The sequence below is a fragment of the Cyprinodon tularosa genome, unplaced genomic scaffold (genome assembly GCF_016077235.1).
Source record: "Cyprinodon tularosa strain WSP-4 unplaced genomic scaffold, ASM1607723v1 ctg135, whole genome shotgun sequence".
Lineage (NCBI taxonomy): Eukaryota > Metazoa > Chordata > Actinopteri > Cyprinodontiformes > Cyprinodontidae > Cyprinodon > Cyprinodon tularosa.
Window position 1 is genome coordinate 257238 of NW_024038168.1, and position 25382 is coordinate 282619.

General features: G+C 38.1%; 1 protein-coding gene across 1 annotated transcript in view; it reads right to left on the reverse strand.

Moving 5' to 3' along the window:
• kiaa1328 (KIAA1328 ortholog) overlaps window positions 1-25382 on the reverse strand; it is a 30992-nt gene that overhangs the window by 4311 nt on the left and 1299 nt on the right. The window contains exons 2-11 of the mRNA XM_038277827.1: window positions 22911-22946; window positions 22540-22814; window positions 22313-22404; window positions 22014-22129; window positions 11099-11220; window positions 7615-8003; window positions 6284-6502; window positions 6006-6065; window positions 5817-5908; window positions 5515-5614 (exon numbers count right to left, since the gene is read on the reverse strand). Coding sequence (XP_038133755.1) covers window positions 5515-5614; window positions 5817-5908; window positions 6006-6065; window positions 6284-6502; window positions 7615-8003; window positions 11099-11220; window positions 22014-22129; window positions 22313-22404; window positions 22540-22814; window positions 22911-22946 — 1501 coding nt within the window. The remainder of the gene's footprint in view (window positions 1-5514; window positions 5615-5816; window positions 5909-6005; window positions 6066-6283; window positions 6503-7614; window positions 8004-11098; window positions 11221-22013; window positions 22130-22312; window positions 22405-22539; window positions 22815-22910; window positions 22947-25382) is intronic.

Consider the following 25382-nt stretch of genomic DNA (forward strand, 5'->3'; position numbering starts at 1 on the left):
CTTGTTATAGATGGTGTAAAAATACTGTGCAGCTAACAGTCTATTTATTTTAATAGGCTTTGGAGGTGAAAATGGATGCTAATAGGATCTTATACCCTTGGTCCCTCGCTGGAACTAATGGCTCATTGCCAGAACTCACAGCTTAAACTTGGACCACGCACTGCTTTGATTAAGAGTTAATCATTGCAAGTAGAAAACTTTGGGCCGTTTAAAAGAACCCCTTTTTTTAATAGTCACCCTTAACTCCCACAAAAAAATGTATTAAAAGGCAGACATTTATGAAAGGCAACAGAAATGTGACGAAGTGTTAAATATATACAAGGGAGTTTGTTTATTATATGTCTACATTCTTTGGAAATGCTCTACAACCTCTCATATTTCCCCTTTACAAGTCCACAAAAACAAAGAAGCCCTCCCACTGTGTAAAGAATGTGCAGAAGTGCATGCAGGAGGACCCTTTGCACTGGGGTTAATTACCATTTAGTTACTCGGAATAAAGCCTGACGCTCTACACCTCTTATGTCTTTCTCACCATTTTCATTGGTCTCCATCTGGACCTAATCTGGCAATTCCTCGCTCGCCATTTTTCATGTTTTCCAATGCTCTCACCCTCAAACACACATTTAACATCTCTCCATAACGCTTGCCTTCTAGGTCTCATTACTGTGGCGGAAAGAGAGAGGAGGGTAGGGCACCGTGTGCATCCAAGTCTGTTCAATTACACCTGCTGCAGGATCCCTGCTAGGCCAACTAATGGAACGCAGCGTGTCTCCTGACAGGCTGACCACAGCACCAAGCTAGCCCTGTAAAAAGCTTCATTTAGCTTCTCACAGCTCAAGAACTTAGCAAGATGAAGGTAAATTATCATTTAAGCTAAGAGTTCTGCACAACTACTGGCCAGAGAAAAGCTCAAAGATCTGAAGTTTATATTTGTATTCCTTATGTGTTGTTAAGCTCAAGATTTTATTTAAGAACAAAGGGAAAATATTGCCTCGAGGAATCACAAACAAACTCATAAAATATAGTTAATTATCTCCCCAGTGTTTTCCTCCCTTCCTTTTTGCACCTTTGTCTAAATGAGGAGCTTTAAGTTTCTGATCTGAGGTTACCAGCCCAACAAACCAACCGAGGGCATCTTTTTTGGTAATTCCCTCTTGCTATTCTGATTTCTAGTTCTACATTTATGTACACACAAGGATACTAAACTGTAAATAAAGGAGTCATAACTTGTTATTTCACTTCTACAACCTTTGTGTAAACATCTTTAAATAAATTTTATGAGACAAATTTTTTATTTTTTTTTCCATTGGCATGCGTTTATGTAGATGCAGCAATGGTAACGTTAGCAGTTTGTCGTGGTTTGTTTACCATTGCTTTCTGTGCTCTTACACAATAGGTAAAAAGTTAAACAAGCAGCAACACTTACTGACTGCACTACAGGTAAGTCTCTGATTGATGGAATAGAGACAAGCGTAATGAGAGCAAGGTGGGCTACATTCTGTGGATTATGTCAATCCAGGAGCGGGACCAAAATTGCACTTTGTGGAGAGCTAGCTGATGTAAACAAAGAGCCCACACACAAAAACAAGCTACTGTAAAAATCAAGTCCAACAATAAAACACATGAAAAAGTTAGATTTCCAGGGGATGATTCCTTTAAAATTAGAGGATGATCAAAGAATACAGTGCCAATTTGTCAAACTGCTAGCAGGTAATAGAGATCGTTGAATTAACCATCTGTTCCTTTTTCTTATTTTTGTTGGATTCAGACTTTTGTTGTTGGGTATACGGAACATCTATGCACTAATTGGCCGAGGCATTCCCACTTCTCTCCTATTCTGTGTCATTACAGAGCTAATGGTGGATACATTTCCCCTTACTTGCATGTATTCATGTGTATTCAAGTGTCAGAAAGAAATGCACAACCTTGGACACAAAGACTCAAGTACAGATTACAATGAATCTTACTCCGAGTTCCTCTACTTGACCAAACTTAGTGCTAACTAAGCCACAAAGATCAAAGGCTTGCAATTAATCCGACCGTAGATAGAGCCTGTTTGACTAACATAAGGCTGTGTTTTGAGTTGGGAACACAGAAACACTGTTGCCGAAAGGTGTCTCTTTTTTTTGCTTTTACTGGTACGTGCCTAGTATGCTCAGGCATGTCAGGCAGACATGTATTAACCAATTGACTGATTGTAAACTCCACAGTCTGACCCTAATAAGGATTGATTCCTGAGTAAAAAAAAGGCACAAATTTCACTAGTTTTAGGACTTGTCCACACATAGTAGGATATCTGAGGGAAAATCTGACATTTTTAAGGGGTTAGCCTTTCAGACACATATAAACAGCCTTAAAATGAATGACCCTGAAAACAAAGCAGAGATTCAAAATAGCTCAGTTTGGAGCCTACATGAAAAGATGGATATTAATGTCTGACACATCACGGTCTACAATGAAAATTTCTGCACTGCGTCACAGGTAAGACCACTATTTATTTACCTTGTGAAGTTAAAAGTGAAGGATGTCAGAGAGGTGCTGACGTTTTTACACTGCTTCAGACACAGGTTCAGGGATTAAAGCTAAAATAAAAATAAAAACCTGAGCCTAAACTGTGTGGAAGAAGGCTGGGGTTGTTTAAATAGAGTTTATTTAAACTAACCGGGAAAATTAGGCCAAAAATAGAGGCCATTCTTTTGTGGAATAAAGGACAATCATTTATTAATTATATTAAACATTTTGTGCAACAGATTAGCACATTTTGTGCAACATTTAAAAATTGCTATGTCAACTGCAGATGATTACTGGGAAGGGTATTAGCAAAGACTTCAGAATACAATGCGTATTATCATACGTTGGTTCACAATGCAATATGCGATATTGGGACACTGCAATATATTGTATTGTATTTGGATATTCTTAGCACTTTAAAATGAAACGTCAAGAAATTCAAAATGCAGCTTGAAATATAAGTTGTACTTATGTGCACAAATCAGATAACCGAAACAAAATGAGCCAAAATCAATGAAATTCAATCCATGTCCCATTTATTAAACTAGACAGGTTTCTTTGCCAATTGACGGTCAAAACCATTTACAATCCTCCCCTGAACATAAATAGTTCTCAATCTGGAAACCCAACTGAATAGATGTGTAAATAAAATGTTTTTAAAAATAGCCATGCACATGGGGTCTCTCTGTCTTACCACAGCAACAACTGTTTTCCTTAATTGGTGGAGGGAAGAGGGGTCCAATTCTCATTTATTCCATCCACAATCAATCAAAGGATCTGCCACAGCTACAAGTGTGACTTCATTGGGAGGGACACTGGGAAGTTAAGGGGTAGAGCGTAGGGCACGGTTTGAAATTGGTGCCTACATGAAAGCTGTGATCACGTTTGCAGAGCTGTCAGCATATAAAACATAAAAAAAAGAATATAAAGGGGTTAAACTCCACAGGTTTTAAAAAGCCAGGAGGATGGATCTTTTACATACACAGAAAAATGGTGTGCTGCATCATAACGCCACTAAAACGTGCTACTGAACTGTGGGGAAACAGTTTATAAATACCTAAATGAACTAAATATTTTTAAACCTTCTCGTATTATATCTGGTTTTATATACTGGTAGAAATGTTTTATATTCACTTCTAGCTGCTATGAAAGACAGTGGGAAATTCCCAACAGCAATGGCCGATTTAAAGCAGTACTTTAGAACTTGGTCTGGTCAATTTTGGTTCCCCCAGTGGACAAAAGCTGTATTGTTTTGCCTGAAGGAAGCCATTTCCATTGAGGAGCAGCAAATTTCATCCTGATGTTTTGAGGTGGAATTTCTCACTCAATAATGTGTTAAAACCATGTTATTCCAATTCATCATAGCTAATAAAGCCAAGCTTTTCTCTAGACTGCAACAAAAGAACACCAGAAATCTTGCATGGCAACCGAAAATGTTAGGTCCTGATTTTTGTTTCTATGTTTTGATTCATGATCCAAAATTACAAACAAATATGAAACCTGCTGGGTCTCCACAAATTCCAGTTGTTTCTCGTGTTCTTCATCTTGGCACCTCATTATCTCCTGCTTACTCCTTTACAGAACTGGGTCAGTATTCATGCGGTTGCTCTAGATCAGCTAAGGTCTCATCTAAAAACGTTTTGTTTATGATGAAGCTTCTGAGTTTGATGCAGCAACTTTCTCACTGAGAGTGGCTTAAGGCTGTAATGTTATTCCTCATCCCTTTTCTCTTTACCTAACCCCATGGAGTGAATTTTCTGGAAGCAGAGTAAAGATAGCAGTAAGATTCATATACGACTAAAAAAGGGGGATAAAGTTCCTACGCAAAACAACGATTTGAATGCACAGCAGAAATTAACTCATAAATTCCACAACATTTCATACACCTGAACAATAAAAAGTGTACCTCAGCAGATCCCAAATGCTGCTACGCTTGTTAAGTCATACCAAAAAACAAGAGAATACGTCTCTTGTTTTAGCAGCAACTTAATGGCCACCTGTTTGTTTTGGGGATGATTATAATATTCTTTTATTTGCTTTTAAATATCTTCATGGCCTTGCCCCCCAGTGTTTGTCAGACCTGCTTTATCTACACACTCCGCTCAGTTCTACAGAATAACCTTTTATTAGTCATGCTCAAGACAAAAAGAAAAGAAAGTGTAGAGAAATGTTCATACTTTCTCTGTCATCAGACTATTTCAAACTATGGACCTACCTTTGCTCATCCGCCAGGCTGATTCCCTCTCGGTTTTCAAATCTTCTCTCATAACACATTTTCTTCCCTTTAGCTTTTAACGCCGTTTTAACGCTGGCTTAAGCAGTCTGACAGTTCACCATTTTCTTTATCTGACATTTTATTTAAATTGTTTTAATGTGATTTTTCTCTCATGGAGTTATATTTGGGGGGAAAAATCAGTTTTAATAGTGTTTTTGGGTGATTAAAGCTCCTTGGACAACTAAGTTATATTTTAATGTGTTACAGATATAAACTTTAGTTGAAAGATGTAAAACAGAAAAGTTAATTGGAAATGTGGAGACATGCATGTTCTTCAGACTGAGAGCGACTAAATTTTTCTACTGGAAACAGGAGACCTAAATGAAGCATGACACATCTGATTTTTATTTTTTGCACTTTTTGTAAATTTTTTAAAATGAGGGCTGAGAGCAAGGCTCTACATTCTCCGTGGAACATTGCTGTTGCTTTTGTAAAGCCAGGCTAGCTGAGCTATTTGCTAAAAAAGGATGCTAAAGCTCGGTAGGATGACAACTTTATAATCAGAATGTCTTTTATCTAAATTATTAGTAAAAACCTCTTAACTTAATAGTCGATATCAAAATTGCAACAAATAGAGCAACTAATAGAAGAAGATCTATGCTAAATCTTACAGCTACTTTTCAACACATTGTGGCTTAAGAAATAATGGTACCCTAGCAACAATGCAACAGTAAAATAAGTGAACTATCAAAATAATTGAGTCAAAATATTAAGTTATATTTACTCACCTGCTTTCAGAGGTGTTTTGGGTTGCAGAAACTGAGGTAGGGAAACTTTGAGCTGAAGGGTTCTTTAGTGGAGATGTGGCCATGTCACTCTTAGACTGTTCTAATGGTTTAACAGAAAAAAAAAACATATTTAGAAATGTAAACAGCAAGTCATAGAGCCAAGAGTATGATACTTTGAATCAGTACGATTAGTTTTATAAGCAATAGAATTGTAAAAAAAAAAAAAAAAAAAAAAAAATGAAATGCACCCTGGATTAAAGTTTATAATAAATTGATCCTTTTATATACGCTGATAGACTTACTCTTTGCATTGGGAGAAGAAGCAGGTATAGCCTCGGAGGTTTTTCCATGCAACTGCTCAGCTGCAGAATGAACCTCCCCATCCTCAGACGACCTGCAGGCCAAAGGCTCATTTTTTTAACAATATTCTATGGGTGTGAACTGCTTATTTGATGGTTAAGCTGAGAGTCTGACTAAAATGACTGACTTACCTGGAGGGCAAATCTTGGTGAGAAGGACCCTTGGGTTCTGACCCTTCATTCTGAGCCTGACTGGATTGTTAAACCAAAATGAAAAAGAAGGAGTGGAAAATCAGAAAAAAAAAGAAAAAAATAACAGGTCTGCAATGGGTGACACAGGACAGAAACTTTTTAGACACTTTAATTCATAAAGAAAAAAACCAAGTAAACGCTTATCAACTTCAGCCTGTAAATATTTCCCAGCAGTGTCGCCACATTCAGGCCATGTTTCCTTGGCTTGTATGTTCTACCTGCTGTGATGAAGTCGTGACTGTCGAAGCTGCTCTGTCTGTCTGCCAAGCCGCTCCTCCTGCTCAGCCAGCCGTGCCTGCAGCTTCTCTCTCTCCATCTCTAACTGCATCTTCTGCAACAGCAGCTGGTGCCGCTTCTCCTCCCAGTCCTCGTGACCCAGCAGTGGCCTGGTCAGGGCTTCCTTTGCCTCTGCATTAATCATATTCCCGCTCTGAAACCTATATGGAAATATGTGCAACACATGATCTGCATGTCTCCACTGTAGGAGTAGATCTTAACTAGAAAATAAAAAAAACAGATGTAGTCTTGTAAGAGGATAGTGTGCCTTGCAAAATTATTTACACCCTCAACCTTTCAGTATTTATCACATAGCAACCAAAACATTAATATTTTCAGTCCCGTTTCATGAGAAAGTAGCAAAAAACTGACAAGTGAAAGGAAACTGAAATTCTGTGATTTTTTTTTTTTTACCTGCCTTGCAGTTTTAAAGAGATAATTTTTTTCCTTATTCATCTTTGAAAAACAGCTGAACCTCAACAGATTAAGAGTTATAAGTTGAGCTGGGCAATTCATTGATTTTTTCGATGAATCGAATTTTCTGTTTATAAAGATTCTATTTTTTTTAAATCAGGGTTTTTTTTTTCCTTTAAAGCACTCCTTGGGCTTCCATAACTCGGACTGACATCAGTTTATAACTTTTGTTCTCATAACTCAATGTGCGATACTAGTGGCGGTAAATATTGAGGTTTGTTGCATGTTAAACAAGCTCAGGTCCCAGGGGGGACGACTGAAATAAGAGCAGCTTTTGGAAGTAATAAAAAACTTGATTAATCGGATTTGTTTGGACAAATAAAAAAAATTGAAGATAATTTTTTTTTCATATGGAATTTTAGGCTTATAAATGGAGCCATAGAAGCATTCACTGTCCAACTCAGAGGATCAACAGGCTTCTTTCAGATAGCCCTGTGTTTTACTTAATCCACTGTTCTACCAGCTAGGGTCAGTTGCCCCCATCCCAGCTGAATATAAACATCTATGTTATCTAAGGTGATCAATTCTAGCTTCTGACTAACTAACTTCATAAGATCAAAAATATCACTTTTCTTAAAGTTTATTCAAGGATAAGTAAAAATGTCAAAATACAAATAAATGCCACCGTTTATAGCTTAACCATGCATCTTTTCCTTCCACTTCACAATTAAGCACTACTTTGTGTTGGCTTTTTAAATAACTCCTAATAAGACACTGAAGTTTGTGGTAGTGCATAACTAAATGTGAAAGGGTTAAAAGACTAAAACTACTGCAGCAAGAATATGTGCATGAACATTACCTTTGATGCTCCCTGCGATTTAAGGAGTGGTGATGACAGTTCACCAGACAGGAGCAGCTTTCACTTCTCCAGTGCTGTGCATCGTAGCTAGAGTCATGACAACTGCCTTGGCAGCGCTCACATGTGTAGCATATGCGTGGTTTCCTGCAGTCTTTTTTCTGACTCATGAGCTGTTTGGTTGCTCTGACGTGTGGACTCAGCACGCTGTCACAGGACAGAGACTCAGGGTTCCTAAACGTTTCTGCAGCACCTCTTCTTCCACTACCACCCCTGAACACCTTGGACTGTTGCGCACCGGCAGCAGTGAGGCCGAGGTACGAGCCATCGAAAAGAGAGCCATTAGCTCTGCTCGCAGAGGACCTGCTCTGAGTTTCCTCTGAAGCGAGCACCTGTGAACACACCAAAAGAAAAAGTCTTTTTACCAAATTTAGAGCCCCTAAAAGTCTGATACACATTATCAGTCAAATCTGACTGCTCTATAAAACCTTAATCTAATTCTACCTAACTAATGCACTAACTCTGTACTTGGCCATAAACTCCCTCCATTTTTTAGTAAAAGCTATGGAGGTCCCAACTGCTGCCAAAGCGCAGGTTATGTAAACCGAAGACAAGATTATGCACATGCTGCTATAATCTGTCTGGACTTTACAGGTGCTGGTCATAAAATTAGAATATCATGAAAAAGTAGATTGATTTCAGTAATTCCATTTAAAAAGTGAAACTTGTATATTATATTCATACATTACATACAAACTCATATATTTCAGATGTTTATTTTGTTTAATTTTGATGATTACAAATGACAACAAATGAAAATCTCAAATTCATCATATCAGAAAATTAGAATATTACTGAAGACCAATAAAAACAAAGGATTTATAGAAATGTTGGCCAACTGAAAAGTATGAACATGAAAAGTATGAGCATGTACAGCACTCAGTATTTAGTTGGGCCTCCTTTGGCCTGTATTACTGCAGCAATGCGGCGTGGCATGGAGTCGATCAGTCTGTGGCACTGCTCAGGTGTTATGATAGCCCAGGTTGCTCTAATAGTGGCTTTTAGCTCTTCTGAATTGTTGGGTCTGGTGTATTGCATCTTCTTCTTCACAATACCCCATAGATTTTCTATGGGGTTAAGGTCAGGAGAGTTTGCTGGCCAATTAAGAACAGGGATACCATGGTCCTTCAACCAGGTACTGGTAGCTTTGGCACTGTGTGCAGGTGCCAAGTCCTGTTGGAAAATGAAATCTGCATCTCCAAAAAGTTGGTCAGCTGCAGGAAGCATGAAGTGCTCTAAAACTTCCTGGTATGTGGCTGCGTTGACCCTGGACCTCAGAAAACACAATGGACCAACACCAGCAGATGACATGGCACCCCAAACCATCACTGACTGTGGAAACTTTACACTGGACTTCAAGCAACGTGGATGAAGTGCCTCTCTTCTTTTCCTCCAGACTCTGGGACCTTGATTTCCAAAGGAAATGCAAAATTTACTTTCATCAGAGAACATGACTTTGGACCACTCACCAGCAGTCCAGTCCTGTTTCTCTTTAGCCCAGGCAAGACGCTTCTGACGCTGTCTGTGGTTCAAGAGTGGCTTGACACAAGGAATGCGACAGCAGAAACCCATGTCTTTCATACGTCTGTGTGTGGTGGTTCTTGAAGCACTCACTCCAGCTGCAGTCCACTCTTTGTGAATCTCCCCCACATTTTTGAATGGGTTTTGTTTCACAATCCTCTCCAGGGTGCGGTTATCTCTCTTGCTTGTACACTTTTTTCGACCACATCTTTTCCTTCCCTTCGCCTCTCTATTAATGTGCTTGGACACTGAGCTCTGTGAACAGCCAGCCTCTTTAGCGATGACCTTTTGTGTCTTGCCCTCCTTGTGCAAGGTGTCGATGGTCGTCTTTTGGACAACTGTCAAGTCAGCAGTCTTCCCCATGATTGTGTAGCCTATAGAACTAGACTGAAAGACCATTTAAAGGCTTTTGCAGGTGGTTTGAGTTAATTAGCTGATTAGAGTGTGGCACCAGGGGCCATCAATTTTGAACCTTTTCACAATATTCTAATTTTCTGATATGATGAATTTGAGATTTTCATTTGTTGTCATTTGTAATCATCAAAATTAAACAAAATAAACATCTGAAATATATGAGTTTGTATGTAATGTATGAATATAATATACAAGTTTCACTTTTTAAATGGAATTACTGAAATCAATCTACTTTTTCATGATATTCTAATTTTATGACCAGCACCTGTATAGTGACAAAACAGTAACAATTAAGTGTTGCTGAGAGACTAAGAAGAAAACTTTGTGTTTAAAGATCAAGAACATTACCAGCTAAACACAGGGAGAAAAGCCCATCTACTATTCTAATGGCAAAGAGACTGAGTAATTTGCTGAGGGTCAGAGAGCAAGAAAATACTTATTATTCAGAGCCGCCGTGGGACAACGAGGTTGACAAAGTCACTATTACTCACAGAAGCCTTCCCTTGAGTTGCATCTTTGCCTGTACAGAGTCACCTTGAGAGAGACAATAACTGGATTTGGTCAGGTCAAATGCTCTGAATTTACCCATCTACTTTACTGAGGCCTTTTTGTTTGACTTCAATTTAAAATGTCACAGCCTAACAAAGAGTGGCTTGAAAAATTTGCAGAGACTAAAGAGAAATCATCAGTAGGTATTAGAATATGACCTGACGTGCACTCAGCTAGCCTATAAGGTTTTTCTATTAAAATCAAAGCATTTAGGAATCAATTAACTAATAAATTGTTTAGAGATAGGAGTGTATAGCTCATAACTGTAAAATAAGAAGATAATTACAACTGTAGATCACTAAAAAAAGAAGCCACAATGCAACATGTCTTTTTAGCTGAATTCCCTGTACTGCTAATAATCTCCCTTCCTTTTGAGAGGTTAGCAAATTGTTATCAAGGGCAGAAAAACAAAAACAAAAAAAGCATTTTAGAGAATTCAAGCAACAGCAATTTAAACATAAACAAGTCATATAATTTAGTTAGTAGAGAACAAGACGGACGCTTTCTGCATATTTTTCAGAGGTTCACCATTTATATCAGCTTTCCACAGAGAGCTAGGTTGGTGTTTGCTACAAAAAACCATGTTTCATACACATCAATATCTCCCAATATTCCAGTGGACTCCAAAAGATGTGGGACCAGTCCCTCTGTGTGCTGCTGGAACCACGTACAGATCCAGTCAGTTTTAACTTACTTAACAAAGAGTTTCAATCAGGAGAAAGCCTCAGAGCAAGGAGCTCCAATGTCATCTTCTTGATTAGGGACTCACTCCCCTTGAGAGGCTGTGTGCAACAAATCAGATCTGTAAATATGGTCTTAGGGAGCCAGCTGAAGGATCTCCACCTCTCTTAAGATACAGAAGAAGGATCCTACTGTCTCTGTCTGATAATAAGTTGATGGATCATACAAAAGAAAAATGCATACCTTCCATACTGTGCCTTACCTTATTGTGAGTCGCCTGACTGAGCTGTGCAATGGACTGGTTTAGTTTGGCCTGCTGCTGAGAAAGGTACTGTTGGTAGAGGGCGAGCAACTCCTGGCACTCTTTGTACTGCTGCTGCAGGCCTGAAGCACCGAAGGTTAAGTAACCAACAACAGCGACTTTACTTGAACCCCCCTTATAATAAACCAACTTCATAAAATTCATGCTGTTAATTCACCCCAGATCTACAAAGTACTAAAGTTGCACCAAGTTATACATTCATGCAACCTGGTTATTGGAACTTTATACACATTGTTTTCAAATATTTCTGAAAGGTATAAAATCTGCCTGTCGCCAATTGACTGCTGCAGATAGGCACCAGCACCCCTTGCGACCCCACTCGGGACAAGCGTGTCAGATAATGGATGGATGGGTATAAAATCTATACAGTGACTTACAAAAAGTTATCATAGACGTCCATCAGATTGGGTGAAAGAATCTGAACAAGAAATACTATGTTTCACAAAATGCCTAATTGGATTTAGGCAAATACTTTGAGTCACTGCAAATAAAATCTGACCTGAATCATGACATTCTTGCATTGCCTGTGTGATGACGGTTACTTAAAGTGAGCGCAGTCAGAGCACTGCACTTCAGCCTCTAACAGATTTTCCTCCTGAAATACTCTGTGCCTCCATCCATCTTCCAATCAACTCTTATCAGGGTTATTGTCCCTGCTGAAGAGAAGTAAATCCACAGCATGATGCTGACACTATGTTGATTGAACTTGGATATGATGTATTCAGCGTGATGTTCAGTGTTTGGTCTTCCTCCACAAAGTTTGGTTTTTTATTTAATCTCATGGGACAATGTTTTTCCATGTTTTGTTTTTTGTGTGTGTGTTCCTTATGTGGCTTGTAGGAAACTGAAAAACAGACTTTTTAAGGCTTTCTTTTAACACTCTTCCATACAAGCAACATTCGTGGGCTACACAGTCAACAGAACCCCCCATACGAGCTGTGTGTTTACGTAGCTTCTCCAGAGTTTTTAGAACCCTCTAAACTAGGACTGTCCAAAGTCGGTCCTTGACGGTCGCCGTCTTACAGGTTTTCAATGTTTCTCTGTTTTAACAGAGGATTTAGATGATATTAGCAAAGCATAAGGTGTTAATCAGCCATCAACTAAAAGTAGCTTTGCTGACACCACAAACATAGAAAACCTGCAGGAAAGCGACTCTTGAAGATCGACTTTGGACTCAGCTGCTCAAGGCTCCTTCTCTGATAATCTTCACTTTGCTTTACCTTTAGGTTTTGGTCAGTAGCCATGTTTATGTGGTTCTGTCGCTGTGTCACAAGCTTTCTATTTCCAGAGGATTGATTTATCACTCCTCTTTCAGATTTTTAAGCTTTGGTTATTAGTCCATAACCTTATTCTAAACCCACAAAGGTCTACTGTGCTCACTGGTTTTTATGATGCCGTTTGTCCACTAATTCTCTTTAAGTAACCCTTGAGGCACATAAATTAAGGCTTCTATATGGGCTTTTTATAAGCTTTCCAAGGTCAACTATACATATATAGATATAATGGAGAAAAAAAACGTGTTTGGCACTAAAGAGTTTTAATTCGCTATGAAATATTAGCTGTTTTCTGGTGTTATTTTTCCAGCACTGATACCTGAAAGATATTTGCCTTCTTTGCTTCATGACAACACTTCTCCCGTTTGGGTGCTGCTTGATAATGTGTTGCGGCATGGTATGTCATTACTTCTGGCACTGGACTGGTCTTTAGAAAGGCTAACCAAAGTCAGAGACCTCTGGCAGCCATGTTGTTTACCGTTTTGTTTACAGGTCAGGTTAAGCATGATCAAGGGAGGTGCTTCCTGGTCACTGGTTTTCCAGGGAGGGACTGCTACTCCTTTGATATCATTTATATGGGTAAACACAGACATGTGTGATTTAAATGAAAGACCTCTTAGGTCACGATCGTTATGATTTAATAAATGTATACCATAATAGAAAGCTTAAAAAAAATGCATTAAAAATGTTTTTGTTTTCTTTAAACTGGGGTGTTTTCACTTCTTAGTATCGTGACACTTTTGGCCCTTTTACCTACAATCTGAAATTAAACTTCTATACTGTACCCCAGAAGCTAGAGAAAGCTGTAACTCCTTAAAAAAAATGGATAGAAGAGTTCAGCAGAATCAAAGTTGTTGTTGTGGCTTGTAGCTTTTGCCATCTGGGCTGAGCCAAGCTGTGTGGAGCTGAGCTGGGCTGTGCCACGCCAGGCTATTTGCCAGACAGAGAGCTGGCAGCAAGATGAAAACTAATCTGGAACGGGACTACTGCTGTGCCTCAGGAGCCCACTAATGACAGTGGCAGCACCAAACCACACCAACACACACAAAGAAATGAGCATGAGAACGGGGAGGCTGCGCACAGACACATCCTCACACGTGCAGTAATCAAGCCCAACGTTCTAGGACACACACAGATCCAAACAACAGAAGAACATCAAGGCACAAAAGTGAAAATTCCCCAAATGCATAGTTAGCAGCCCACACCCAAACACAACTGTAAAGCAAGTAGTGCACAATACAACTAACGCACGCGCGCACACACACACACACACACACACACACACACACACACACACACACACACACACACCCCAAGCTGACCATAAAGCGTATTCCTCCATGTCATATCTTTTTATGATGGTGGCAATGCTATCCCATCTGATGAGTTTTTCTCAGCATCCATTTGCAAAAAAAAAGCTTCCGTTTAAAGAGAAAATCAAAGTTCAGAGTAGAGTCTTATTGAAGAAATAGTTGGCGGAACACTGAATAAGAAAACACTTTCCTTGTTAGATGAGTTCAATCAGGCCGTGGAAATGAAACAGGGGGGAAAAGAAGAGAGTGAGGATGACTTTGAATTGAGGACCAGACACCAGGCAAATGCAATGCGGCGACTTCCATAAACACTGGCAAAATGTGAGAGAACACTTTGATTAAACTCTCAGCCTCATGCGGGCTCCAGGATGCCTGCGCTGATCTCCATGAAAGCAAGCTATATGGAAAACCTAAGGACATCACAAGGGCATCACATCAAGTAAGCCGGCACTGGGAGGTCTGTTTATGCCTCACAGATTGAACATGTTTCCTAGGCTACAGCCTACCTTAATCATGCAGGAATTTCAAACACACGTATAGAGAAAAAATTAAAGTTTTTATATTTCATCATATTTATATTAATCCTGCTTCTATAATTTCCCTCTTTTAAAGCCACTCAGTCGAGTATACTTGATTGAAGCACTAATGTCATTACCCTCTTCATATTTCTTTTCCTTAGAGCCTTGGACATCAGCCAGTGGGAGCACTGTGCAAACTCCCAGTTTACATCCGAACTACAAAGTGCCGACAATAACGCACTCATTCCCCTCTCCAAAAATACTCTGAAGCAAGCGGCTGGAGTGAGGAGGCTTCAGATGGAGCCTGTCAAAATGATTCACTTCCCTGTCAGAGAGAGGCTCAAATGAAATAATGAAATCCATTTCAAGGTGGAACAAATTTGCACAGAAGGAAGGGAAAGTAGGGGTATTTTAAAACCCACTTTAGTACTCTGTGTCAAAGAGATTGAGCCTGAGCAGGGATGCAAAGGGAACGGGGGCAGAGAGCCTGATGCATGATGGCTGTTGAGTACATCAAAAGTGTGTAGGGAAGAAATGACAGGGAAGTAATTGAAGATGACGGTTTACATAACCGTCTTGATAGCACTGATTCTGGAGAATCCAAACAGAAAGAATATATGAAAGCATGTCACGATTCAATAAAAAAAAGGTAATTCTGACAAAACCATTGGTAAACAGCCATATTTACTATTCATATATTATAACTAGATGGAGTCATTAAACTGGACCTTCACATATTAAGTTGTATCACATTGAATCATTAAGGAAGCTCTCCTTAATGTATCTAATACATACGTTTTTGCAAACAGAATTATCAAAAAGCTTCTTCTTTAGTTTTAAAACTAAACTCCTTACACTTCCAGCTCAGTCATGGCTATACCATCACACTAACGGTGGACCCAGTGTCACTATTGTCTTCCAGTACAGAGCTCCATAATGAAGTTATTTACATTCTGTTATGTTACCAGCAATTGGTTGCTAACTTGCTGAGGGAAAATAACACTGGGAGACCACTACCACATTCAAAAAAAGCTTTTAAAAATGGCATACCAATACTTAAAAGTCTGACCAGATATACATAAAAGAGATGGGTTCTTATACGTTTTCCAACATATTTGTTTAGACAAGTTTTGTAACTGCTTAGCAAAGCAGTGCAAAAACTTGTTTCTGCATGAAAGATGAAATAAAGGGACTTTTCATTTCTCTGTTGTATTTGCTCAAAGTATAAAATTATTCCTATTTGTATGACTTGCTTTGTAACCAAACAAGTTACAGAAATTTTAAAGTCAACAAAAACTAAATGAACATCTATAACGTAGTATGTAGCGCTATATTGCGGTAAAAAAATAAAAAAATAGAAAAAAATAAAAATCACATTTAAGGTTTATCTTTGGCTCAAATTGCAGGTCTAAAATCTAACAAAGCAAAATAAAAAAAAAATTAAAAAATAAACTAAATGCTTGTATATTTATAGAAACAAAAATGAAAGTTTGTGTTTACTTTTTGTTAATTACATCAGTGTCTTCAATGGCCTTAAACAAGGCTCCTGTGGTGCCTTTAAGGGACCACAGGTTTCCTTACAGATTGTTTCAAATCTCTTAATAACAGCAACAAAAGCAGACACCGTTAGAAATCCTGAATGACATCTACTAAGGCCAACATGCCTTGAAGTACAAAACTCTTCCCTCCTATCTATACCACAAATTCACTTCTATAAGCCAGTCAATTGCAAATGTCAGCCAAATATCCCTAATATCAAGGGTCCTTTTCTAACTTATCCTGGGTGGCTGGAGGCTAACGTATAGTCCCACATTCTTTATACCTCAGACAACCCTGAGTCTTGGTTAGATAAGATAAGCTGAGGCTTAATGGAATTAGACTTGACAAGACCCTCGCTCACTACGCTTGCCTTTGGTGTCTCCTTAACCTTTCCAAGAAGTGCCCAAACCTTTTTCCTAAGAAGGGTCTTCCTGACTCTTGCACATACAAGACTGTTATCCCCCCCTACCCTAAGGTGATAGGATTCAAACACTTTTTCCTCTTAAATACCTTTTTAATGAAGTTTAGAAGTTTGCTGTAAATGCCAAGTCTCCAAGCTAAACTGACTTTAATAGAGTTGTGCTTTCCCAATTTTCTCCGCTGCTGTTGCAAATTGTGCAAATTACCAGCTGGGTCAAATACACTTCGGATTTTTTGCCTTCTTAATGTAAAACAGAATGAAGGAAATGCTCAGGTGGACAAACAAACTACACACTTCCTCTTTCAACATCTCAGACTTTTGAATATTCCATATAATTTACCATCCTGATATTATACAAGATGAAGAGATATATTGTATACTCCCCATGACCCTGATCTGAGGGATCTATTTGCAATCATTTTCAACAAATTAGAATATGCGTCTTGCTGAGGTGAGGCTCATATTTCCTCTTAAAAGTATTTATTGTTTATATAAAATTAAAGCTAATTATCTAGATTAAAAGAAAAAAAGCTTGAAAATACATGTTTGTGTAATAAATCCATGTGTCTCACTTAGTGAATAAAGCTACTGAAATAGATGAAGTTTTCAATGCTATCCAAATTTGCTGAATACGACTGATAAATTATATCCATCTTATACAATAATACTGGATAAAGTAGAGGTGGATAATGTACAAAAAGTTGAGAGCTTGTTTGTCATAATCAGTTTCAGAATCTCATCATCTGGATCACATTTTGTTCTGGCAACAATTATTTTATTTTAAAACCAGATCTGAAGCTGATTTTGATTTCCTTTTATGCATTAACATATTTATTAACAAGTCACCTGAAAACAAGATTTCTAATTAATTTTAATGTGACTCTTAGATGTAAGAACTACTGGTTCCGGTTTTGGCTGATTTTATTTTTTTTAAAACGTTATAAACACAAGAGAAGCAAACTGAGATATGTTCTTTGTTGGAGGTTGTGGTTTTAAATCCACGAAGAAGGAACAACAGAATAAATAAAATTTGTGTCAGCGCAGATTTCTTTAACTCTTACGTGTTCTTTATTGAAGTCAAATAAGAAAAATAAAATTAAAAAGAAAAAAGGATGTGTTCTAAGTTTTGTTTTATTTTCAGAAAAGGCCTCGTATGGGCGCTGTTGAAGGAGTTAGGGTCCTGTCTGAAGTGCTGGCTAATGGCAAAGGGTTAAATTCTGGAATATTGGAAAGAATTTAATGGACGGGTTTCACAGGTTGAGTGATGTGCAGGCCCCCAGAAGCCCTCAGCAAAACAATTAACTTGTCTGCCCCTGCTGTGCAGTCACCACAGGCCCTGTCCAGTGCTGAACCTGATTTAACCTGGGGTGGTACTGTCCAGTGCTGAAATGGCTGGCGCCTTGTCTGCCCCTGCTGTGCAGTCACCAAAGGCCCTGTCCAGTGCTGAACCTGATTTAACCTGGGGTGGTACTGCCCATATAAATTTTGAATTTAGCCTACAGATTAGAAAATTATTGACAGAAAATTCACCAGTAGTCAGTGCATCTCTAAGATCTTGGTCTTTATCTGTCAAGATAAGCAGATCTCAAACAGGTTTTCTTTGGATGGCGGTTTCATTATCCCATCAGACAGGGTGTTATTAAAGAACCACTAAAAGTATGCCCTATAATCAAACAGTCATCGGTCAAAAATCAGTTTTTCGGTCAAAATATAGAGATTTATTTCAGGGAAAATAAATGAAGAAGTCGCGTTAAACTAAAACAAACCAGATAGCACCTGTCATGGCTGATCGATGGGTGGTATCTCGTTAAAAATTCCTTCCAAAGGTTTTTGAGCTTTTCAGTGGTAGAATGTCAAGAGTTTTTGTATCTCGGAAAAAGTAAAAAATATTAGGATATAAGTTTTTCTAAACTGTGCAGGAAGCTCATATTTAGTTTTCACTGACTGTCTGCAACAATTACCTTTTTTAATTAATAAAAAAATCAGACCATCTAATTTTTCTCTGAGTTAGTATTCAACCTCATGTTAGATAATTCAGACACTCCAGACCACCGGCTCCAACCATGAAATGGATTCTGAGCACAACAGTGGATAAGCTGCAAGCAATTGCAAAGGACAACTGCAGCAAACATCAAATAATCTAAATGCATCCATTTCTTTGCCTTTTGTGTCAGACTGACGGCTTTAGCCTAGGGGCCTTTACGTATCTTTAAATTAGACAACACTGCCCCCTGCAGATAGCTCTGAATATTATTAATGTAATGGCGTTTAATGTCCATTTTAATATTTGCATATGTAAAAAGATGTATTTATTATTGATAATAAATAATAATAGTTATTTAAATATATCCTTGGTTTATGACTCAAAACATATTAAAAAATCCTGAATAAAACCTTAAGTTCATGAATTCCTTATCTGTAAAGTTTAGCCAGAGATTTAATTCTATTTTTTATTAACTTGAATTTATTCTAAATGAGCTGCAGATAAATATTTCTTATTAATTATAATATCATTAGAAGGGCATTTGTTTTTATTCATTATACACAGAGGGTCATATCTCAAGTGTTTATTTCTTCTAATTCTGATGATCATGGTATCAGCTGATGCAAATTTGAAATTACAATTCTTGGAGAATAAAATTACTAGATCAGAGTGGTAAAATAATTATTTCTAATATGGCCTGGCTATAGTCTAAGGTCTACATAGTCATAGGAAGGTTTGCCAAGTTCAGAGCTGTTGAGCAGCAACACTACTGGAGAATAGAGTACAGAGAGAACCTTGACAGAAAATAAGGCAATTTATCTGATACCCAATAGTAATGAATGTCATTAAGACAGAAAAGAAAAAAAAAAAAAGTCAGAATTTTTGGAGAGTGCAGTGAAGCACCATAAGAGAGGAAACGGAGCTGGATATTTTGCGCACTGCTACAGGCAATACTTCTCTCCGATGTGCCCTCCATGTGCAACATACTGGAAAAAGTTCAGCTACAGGTAGGGAAAAATCTGAGCCTTTTATTCATCTTCTGTTCTGTGGTTCATGCAGACTTCTCCGTCTTAACTTATCCTGTTCTCTGCTCTGCAGCTGGCTGGCTTCCAACTGTTCAGAGCGAACTGCATTTAAGAAATCTCCGGCAAAACAAAGGGAGGTGGTATCTGTTTACACATCACCAGCAGCTGCTGTAGCGACGTGACAGTGATGCAGCAGCACTGCTCTCCTTATCTGGAATTTCTTTATCATTAACTATAAACTGTTTTACTCCCCTGTGAGTTTGGGTTATTCACTATGGTTGGTTTTTAAATTTCGCTGCCTGACAACAGGCATGACACACAGCTCACGCTGGCCAATGGAATGATGAGGAGCAAACCAGGACTCTATTGTTACTGTCTTTGTTGACTTTACCACAGGAAACCTCAACCAAGAACTCCCCAAGCATAAACAGGTTATCAACTTTTTGTCCAACAAAAAAAAAAAAAATCCAAAAAAAAAATCAGATCTTCAGAAATGCTCCCAACAACTTCATTGAGGTAACCATTGTTTCGTCCTACATCATCTTCTACGAGGACAACTAAATACCAACACCAACCAGGGTCAGGAGAAGGATAAACTCTGGGTTACAGCCAAACCCAGAGAGCTATTATTAGGAGAAAAAGGGTATTTCAGAAGTTGCGGCACATTTTCATTCAGGCATAGATTTACAGGTTTAGCAAGGAGGTACAGGAATCTAAACTATACTCAGACTATACTCAGAGGCTCAAAGACCAGTTCTTTGCAACCATCACCACATCTGTCTGGAGAAGGTTCAGGGAGATTATAAACTAACCAGGGATAGGGTATAGAAAGAGTTTAAAAAAAAAATTACTGCAAATCAATGAAAGCCAACAAGTGGCTGAAGAGGCCGTTATCCTGGGTTCATGTCAAGCCAGTAGTCCAACACATTGTGATCGGTGTAGGGAAAGTAACATTATTTTCAGTGTGTTTTGTGCTTTGTGTTATGGTTGCAGGCAGGGTTATTGCCTTACAGCCCAGTTCCTGTAAATTATTGCTATTTGTCCAGTTCCTTAAGGTTCTTTACCATCAGTATTCTAACCTCCTCTGGTGATTCATTGAGTTTGATATTTAATAGTTTGTAGGTGTGTTTTGTATATATTTCTTCAGGTGGCATGATATCTTAGAAGCATTAGGCTTTAACACATTCTCATTGATAAAAAACAAAACACCTAATCCTCTTTATTGGCATTTAAGTGCTGTCTTGTTCTTTCTGTTAACAAACCTCATAATGACAGCGGGTCTGTCACTGGTTTTCTCTCTGGAAAAAGGGCGAGACATTTTAGTCTAGATTTATACCCCTTGACCACAAAAAAAGGCAATTGTGGCTCTGTGGACTAAAGCCTGCTGTGGGCTGTGGGCAGTCTAATTTATTTCTGTTCCGGATAGAGCATACTGACAGAAACAAAAACAAAAATTCTTTATCTTAAAAACAAAACGCTTATATACAATTTTTTTAACCATCTTGATATAACTAATGCTTCAAGTGGGTTGCTCTGTCAGGTAAAGGCATTTTAGAGTCTCTATACTCCAGTTATGATGAATCAATTACTAACTTAGTTGACAATTATTTCAATAATTGATTAATCACGATTATATCAACCCTACATTTAAGCACAGATTCCGTGCAGTATGGGGACTGCAAATCTGATATTTGTGACGACGGTACTGCTGCTGAAACTCCTTAAAAATGTATTTAGCATACAGAAGAGTAAAAAGAAGTTCGACATTCATTTTTTGCCTGCTTTATGTGTCAACTGTCACGGTAGCTAGGCGGCAGAGCGTACGGTGAGTAAGGGGCAGTGAAACTCGGGAAAAAGCCGGACCTGTTTGAATCCATACCCAAACTCTTCCGACCTCCTTATTTTCACGACCCTGGAAGGACCCAGTCCAGGTTGACCGGGTGCTTGGAGGATGCAGATGCTAAAATCAAAAACACCCTTTCACCTATGACCAGGCTCTTAACATAGAGCCCAATGATAATGATGTCATTCAGCCTCATCAATCAATACAAATGTCAGGTATTTACATTTGAAAAATTGTGGCTTTTTGTGAGTCCCAAGAACAGAATTTAAGCTTTGTAAGGCAATGTTTAGAGTTTGTACTGTCAGTGATAACTTGGGGAGCCTTGTTATTGGCCACTGTTTCATCAAATTCAAAATAAGTGCAGCTCTCTACCAGTGAACTTTAGAGAGATTCCAGCAAACCTCTGCTGACAAACTTAATATAGATGTTTATTTCCTGTTTCAGCAGGACTTTGCTCTTGTTCACACTGTCAAATGTACCAGTTCCTACTTTAATGCAAATGGCATCACTAAGACTGATAGGCAAAACACATGCTCTGACATTTTTTCTTTACAAGGATGAGAGGAAACACTTAATATCACGCAATATTTCTTCCTTTACGCCTCGGTATTGGAACAGGCTGTAGTAAATCATGCAAAGAAGACCGGACCAGTTTTTAAGTACATGTACTGCACTGCACATGGAAAACGTTTGCCTCTTACATTTTCTTTAGCTGTATGCCATAATAATTAATTAAACAAAAAAATGCTTTAAATATATCACTGCCTATTCAATTACTAAAAATATTATAATTAATATTCCACTTATCAATAATATTCTGATTTAATCTGATGCACCTGACATGATTTAGACATATCAATAAAAGTTACACATTACAGATTTTAAATACCATATTCTAAATGTTGGCAAAATGTTCTGCCAGCAAGCTGAAAGGATACTTTCTCGTTCCTGTGCTATCATCAGGTTCTGCTGCTCTAGCACCTGGATCTTGCGTTCAAAGTTTCCCTGTTCATCTTTCAGACGCTGCATAGACTCCTCTTTCTCCTCGCTTACTCTGTAAACCATTAAAGAGCATTGTTAAAGTAAATGAAAGGAAAAATAGTCTGCAGGTAATCTGAGTTATTAAATACTGATATTTTGATGTACAAAGTAGAATTATGTGTAATTATTCCATTTATAGAAGCTTATTACTAGTAATACTTTAAAGAGGCTCTATATGATATTTTTTTTCACCTACCTGGCTAGCTCTTCAATGAGGTGTGCAATTCTCTTTTTGTCTTCAAAACAAAGATCCTTCAGAGATATGTCGTTCTTTGCTTTGCTGCTCACCTGGATAATAACAGTTAATAGGTATGCAGTTATTAACAGACCGCAGAGTGAATATCTGCCAGCCCCGACATACTGAACTCATTTACCTTTGAAGAAGATAGAAAAAAACAGGGCCTAGATCAAACATTGATTTACCTGTGGCAAAGGCAGAAAAGTATCACTGGGTTGAGAGAGGTTTTGCATGGCAGGCACAGGATCCCTTTCAGGCACTGATGCTTCCTTTGTTGTATCACTTCCAGGGTAATCACTTTGAAAGTGGCCTTGTTGTCTCTGTGTTGCTTTTTGTGAAGCTTGTTTTTTGCCATTAGACACATGCTTCATTTCAATCTTGGTGCCTCTTTTAGCAGATGCAAATATGCCATTTGTTCCTAGACATAAAGGGGGCGCACTCTGTGGTCCTCCATCAACGCCTAAGACAGTGTACAGAAAGAAACAATAATCAAAATTGCTGCTTGTTAAAAAAATTCCAGATGCTCCAGAAATTGGCCAAAGGTCATGGGACTCACCAGGGACGAATGCTAAAGGCTGCTCCCATTCTGACACTAGCAAAGAGAAAGATTTAATATTGGTTAATTTTCCTGTCACAGATAACTAGTTTCGGACAACAACAACAATCAGATTATTTTCTGGCATCAATAAAATACATTTAAACTAGTATTAATAAAATCGATAAATCTCACTTTTTGTTGGTAACAATTTTGCTCTTTTGATTCTCGTTTTTTTTTTTTTTTTTTTACCAATTCTCTCTTTGTTCCTCCATAGCTAAGAGTAGGACTGGGCAATTAATTGAATCTGTCATTTAATTACTTTTTTTTTTTATCTGAATTATTTTCCCACCAATGCACTCCTAAGATATCTATTTTTGTTCTTAGATGTCTACTTATAACTGATAAAATATTTCTCTGTGTAATACCACTAGTTACAAACATTTAGTGTTATATTTTCATTGTTTGCTATGAAACGTGATGATTTTTCCAGCATGTTTCACAGTTGTTGCCCTTTAAATCAAGGTTTATCTTTCGGAAGGGATAATTAAAATAAAAGCTAACTTTTTAAAAGCAATATGTGTCATTGTCATTTTTATTTTGAAACTCAAGTGAGAAAAAAGTATTAATTAGATTTTGTAGGGGGGAAAAAATTAGATTAGATTTTAAGCCATATCACATAGCCCTCATTTTTACACTTCTGATTAGTTCTTTAAAGGCTTCATAGCGTTACTGCCTAAAACAACAGCCCTAAAATAGGATTCACGGATCAAAGTGCTGTACGTTGGCCAAGAAATTAAACACATAATGAAACATACATTTTAAGTAATTCTTGATAAATGGCAAAGATAAGCCCACAGGTGATCACACAGCAAGTATGGTTCAGCCATAAGAATATGACCAGTTGCGTAATCATGTGTTGATCTCTTTTTACTGCTAAAAAAAATCCCTGAACTGTCAAGGCATGGATTCCATAAGAGCCCTGATAGTGTGCTTTGCTATCTGGCACTAAGAACACCCACCGAGTCCTTTGTGGTCCATGGATTGGACCCATTTGTCCTGCACATCCCACAAAGGCTTGATTGAATACTTCAAACCCCTACAGTATCTAGGTAAACTTGTTCTGCTCCTTAAACTATTCCTGAATCCTCTTTGGTTTGTAGTGGAGCAAGTTACCCATCTGAAATAGACTACAGTTTTCAGAGAGAGCTCTTTCTTTAAAAGGGTTAACAGAGTCCGCTTCAATGCTCAGATAGGTGCCAAAGTAAGACCCAAAGTTTCACCCAATATTGTCCAAAGCACCTCGAGCTTACCCTCTTCCTGAAGTGCATCTTGATGTAATGTGAGGTCCATGTAGGCAAAGCAGATTCCTAAGCATTTATGTGGTTTCTAAAAATGTTTCCTAAGATTAGACCCATCTTCTGCCTCTGCTTTGTTGTTCAGTAGAAAGGGGCCAGCATGAACATCCAACCTAATGCCTTTCAGAATAACCATTAACTTCACAAGCAAATCTAGCTAGAATAGATAATGTGTTGGTTTAATCCTGATAGGCCGGGCTTTTTCTCCTACTAAGCATCAATCACCTTTTTTTACATCTTCACTACTGTTCCTTTCTTTGACCACTGCAAACTAGGTACACCCCACAAGACCTGCATTTTAGGAGATTTTCTGCAAGCTCATTCTTCACAGAATTTGGGGGCAGGCTCTTTATTAGCTCCCTGATTTATCACATCCACCAGCCGGCAGAGATGGGAAGTAACGAAGTACAAATACTTCGTTACTGTACTCAAGTAGATTTTTCTGATATTTTTACTTTACTTTACTACTTATTTTTATGGCGACTTTTTACTTCTACTCCTTACATTTTTACACAAATATCTGTACTTTCCACTCCTTACATTTTAAAAAAATTGGCTCGTTACTTTAGTTTTGAATCATTTCAATGGAGTTACCGTTATTATTTTTCACGTCATCAATACCAAATTCAATCTAATTGGATGGGAATCTACGTTGCATTTGACGCACCACTACAAGATGAATCGACAGATTCGGCGGTATTCGTTCACGGCAAATCATTGCAGCTTGGTGACGGTGGCGTTAGCATAGTAGTATGGACGACGAGATGATTGAAAATGAACACAACGGAGATCTAGTCCTATTGGCAGACATCCATTTAAAATGTAGGCAACGGCATGAAAAAAGTGGTTTCTACTTTTACTTTTATACTTTAAGTAAATTTACAAGCCTGTACGTTGTTACGATTACTTGAGTAAAGAAGTTTAATCAGTACTTCCACTTTTACCAGAGTATTTTTTAACACAAGTATCTGTACTTTTACTCAAGTACGGAAAGTGAGTACTTTTGCCATCTCTGCCAGCCGGTAACTTTATAAACAAATAGTTTCATATACTTCTCCTACATCTCTCAGGTGTTATTACGTAATGCCAGACTGGTTTATTACAAACATTACCACTTTGAAAAGATATTAAGATA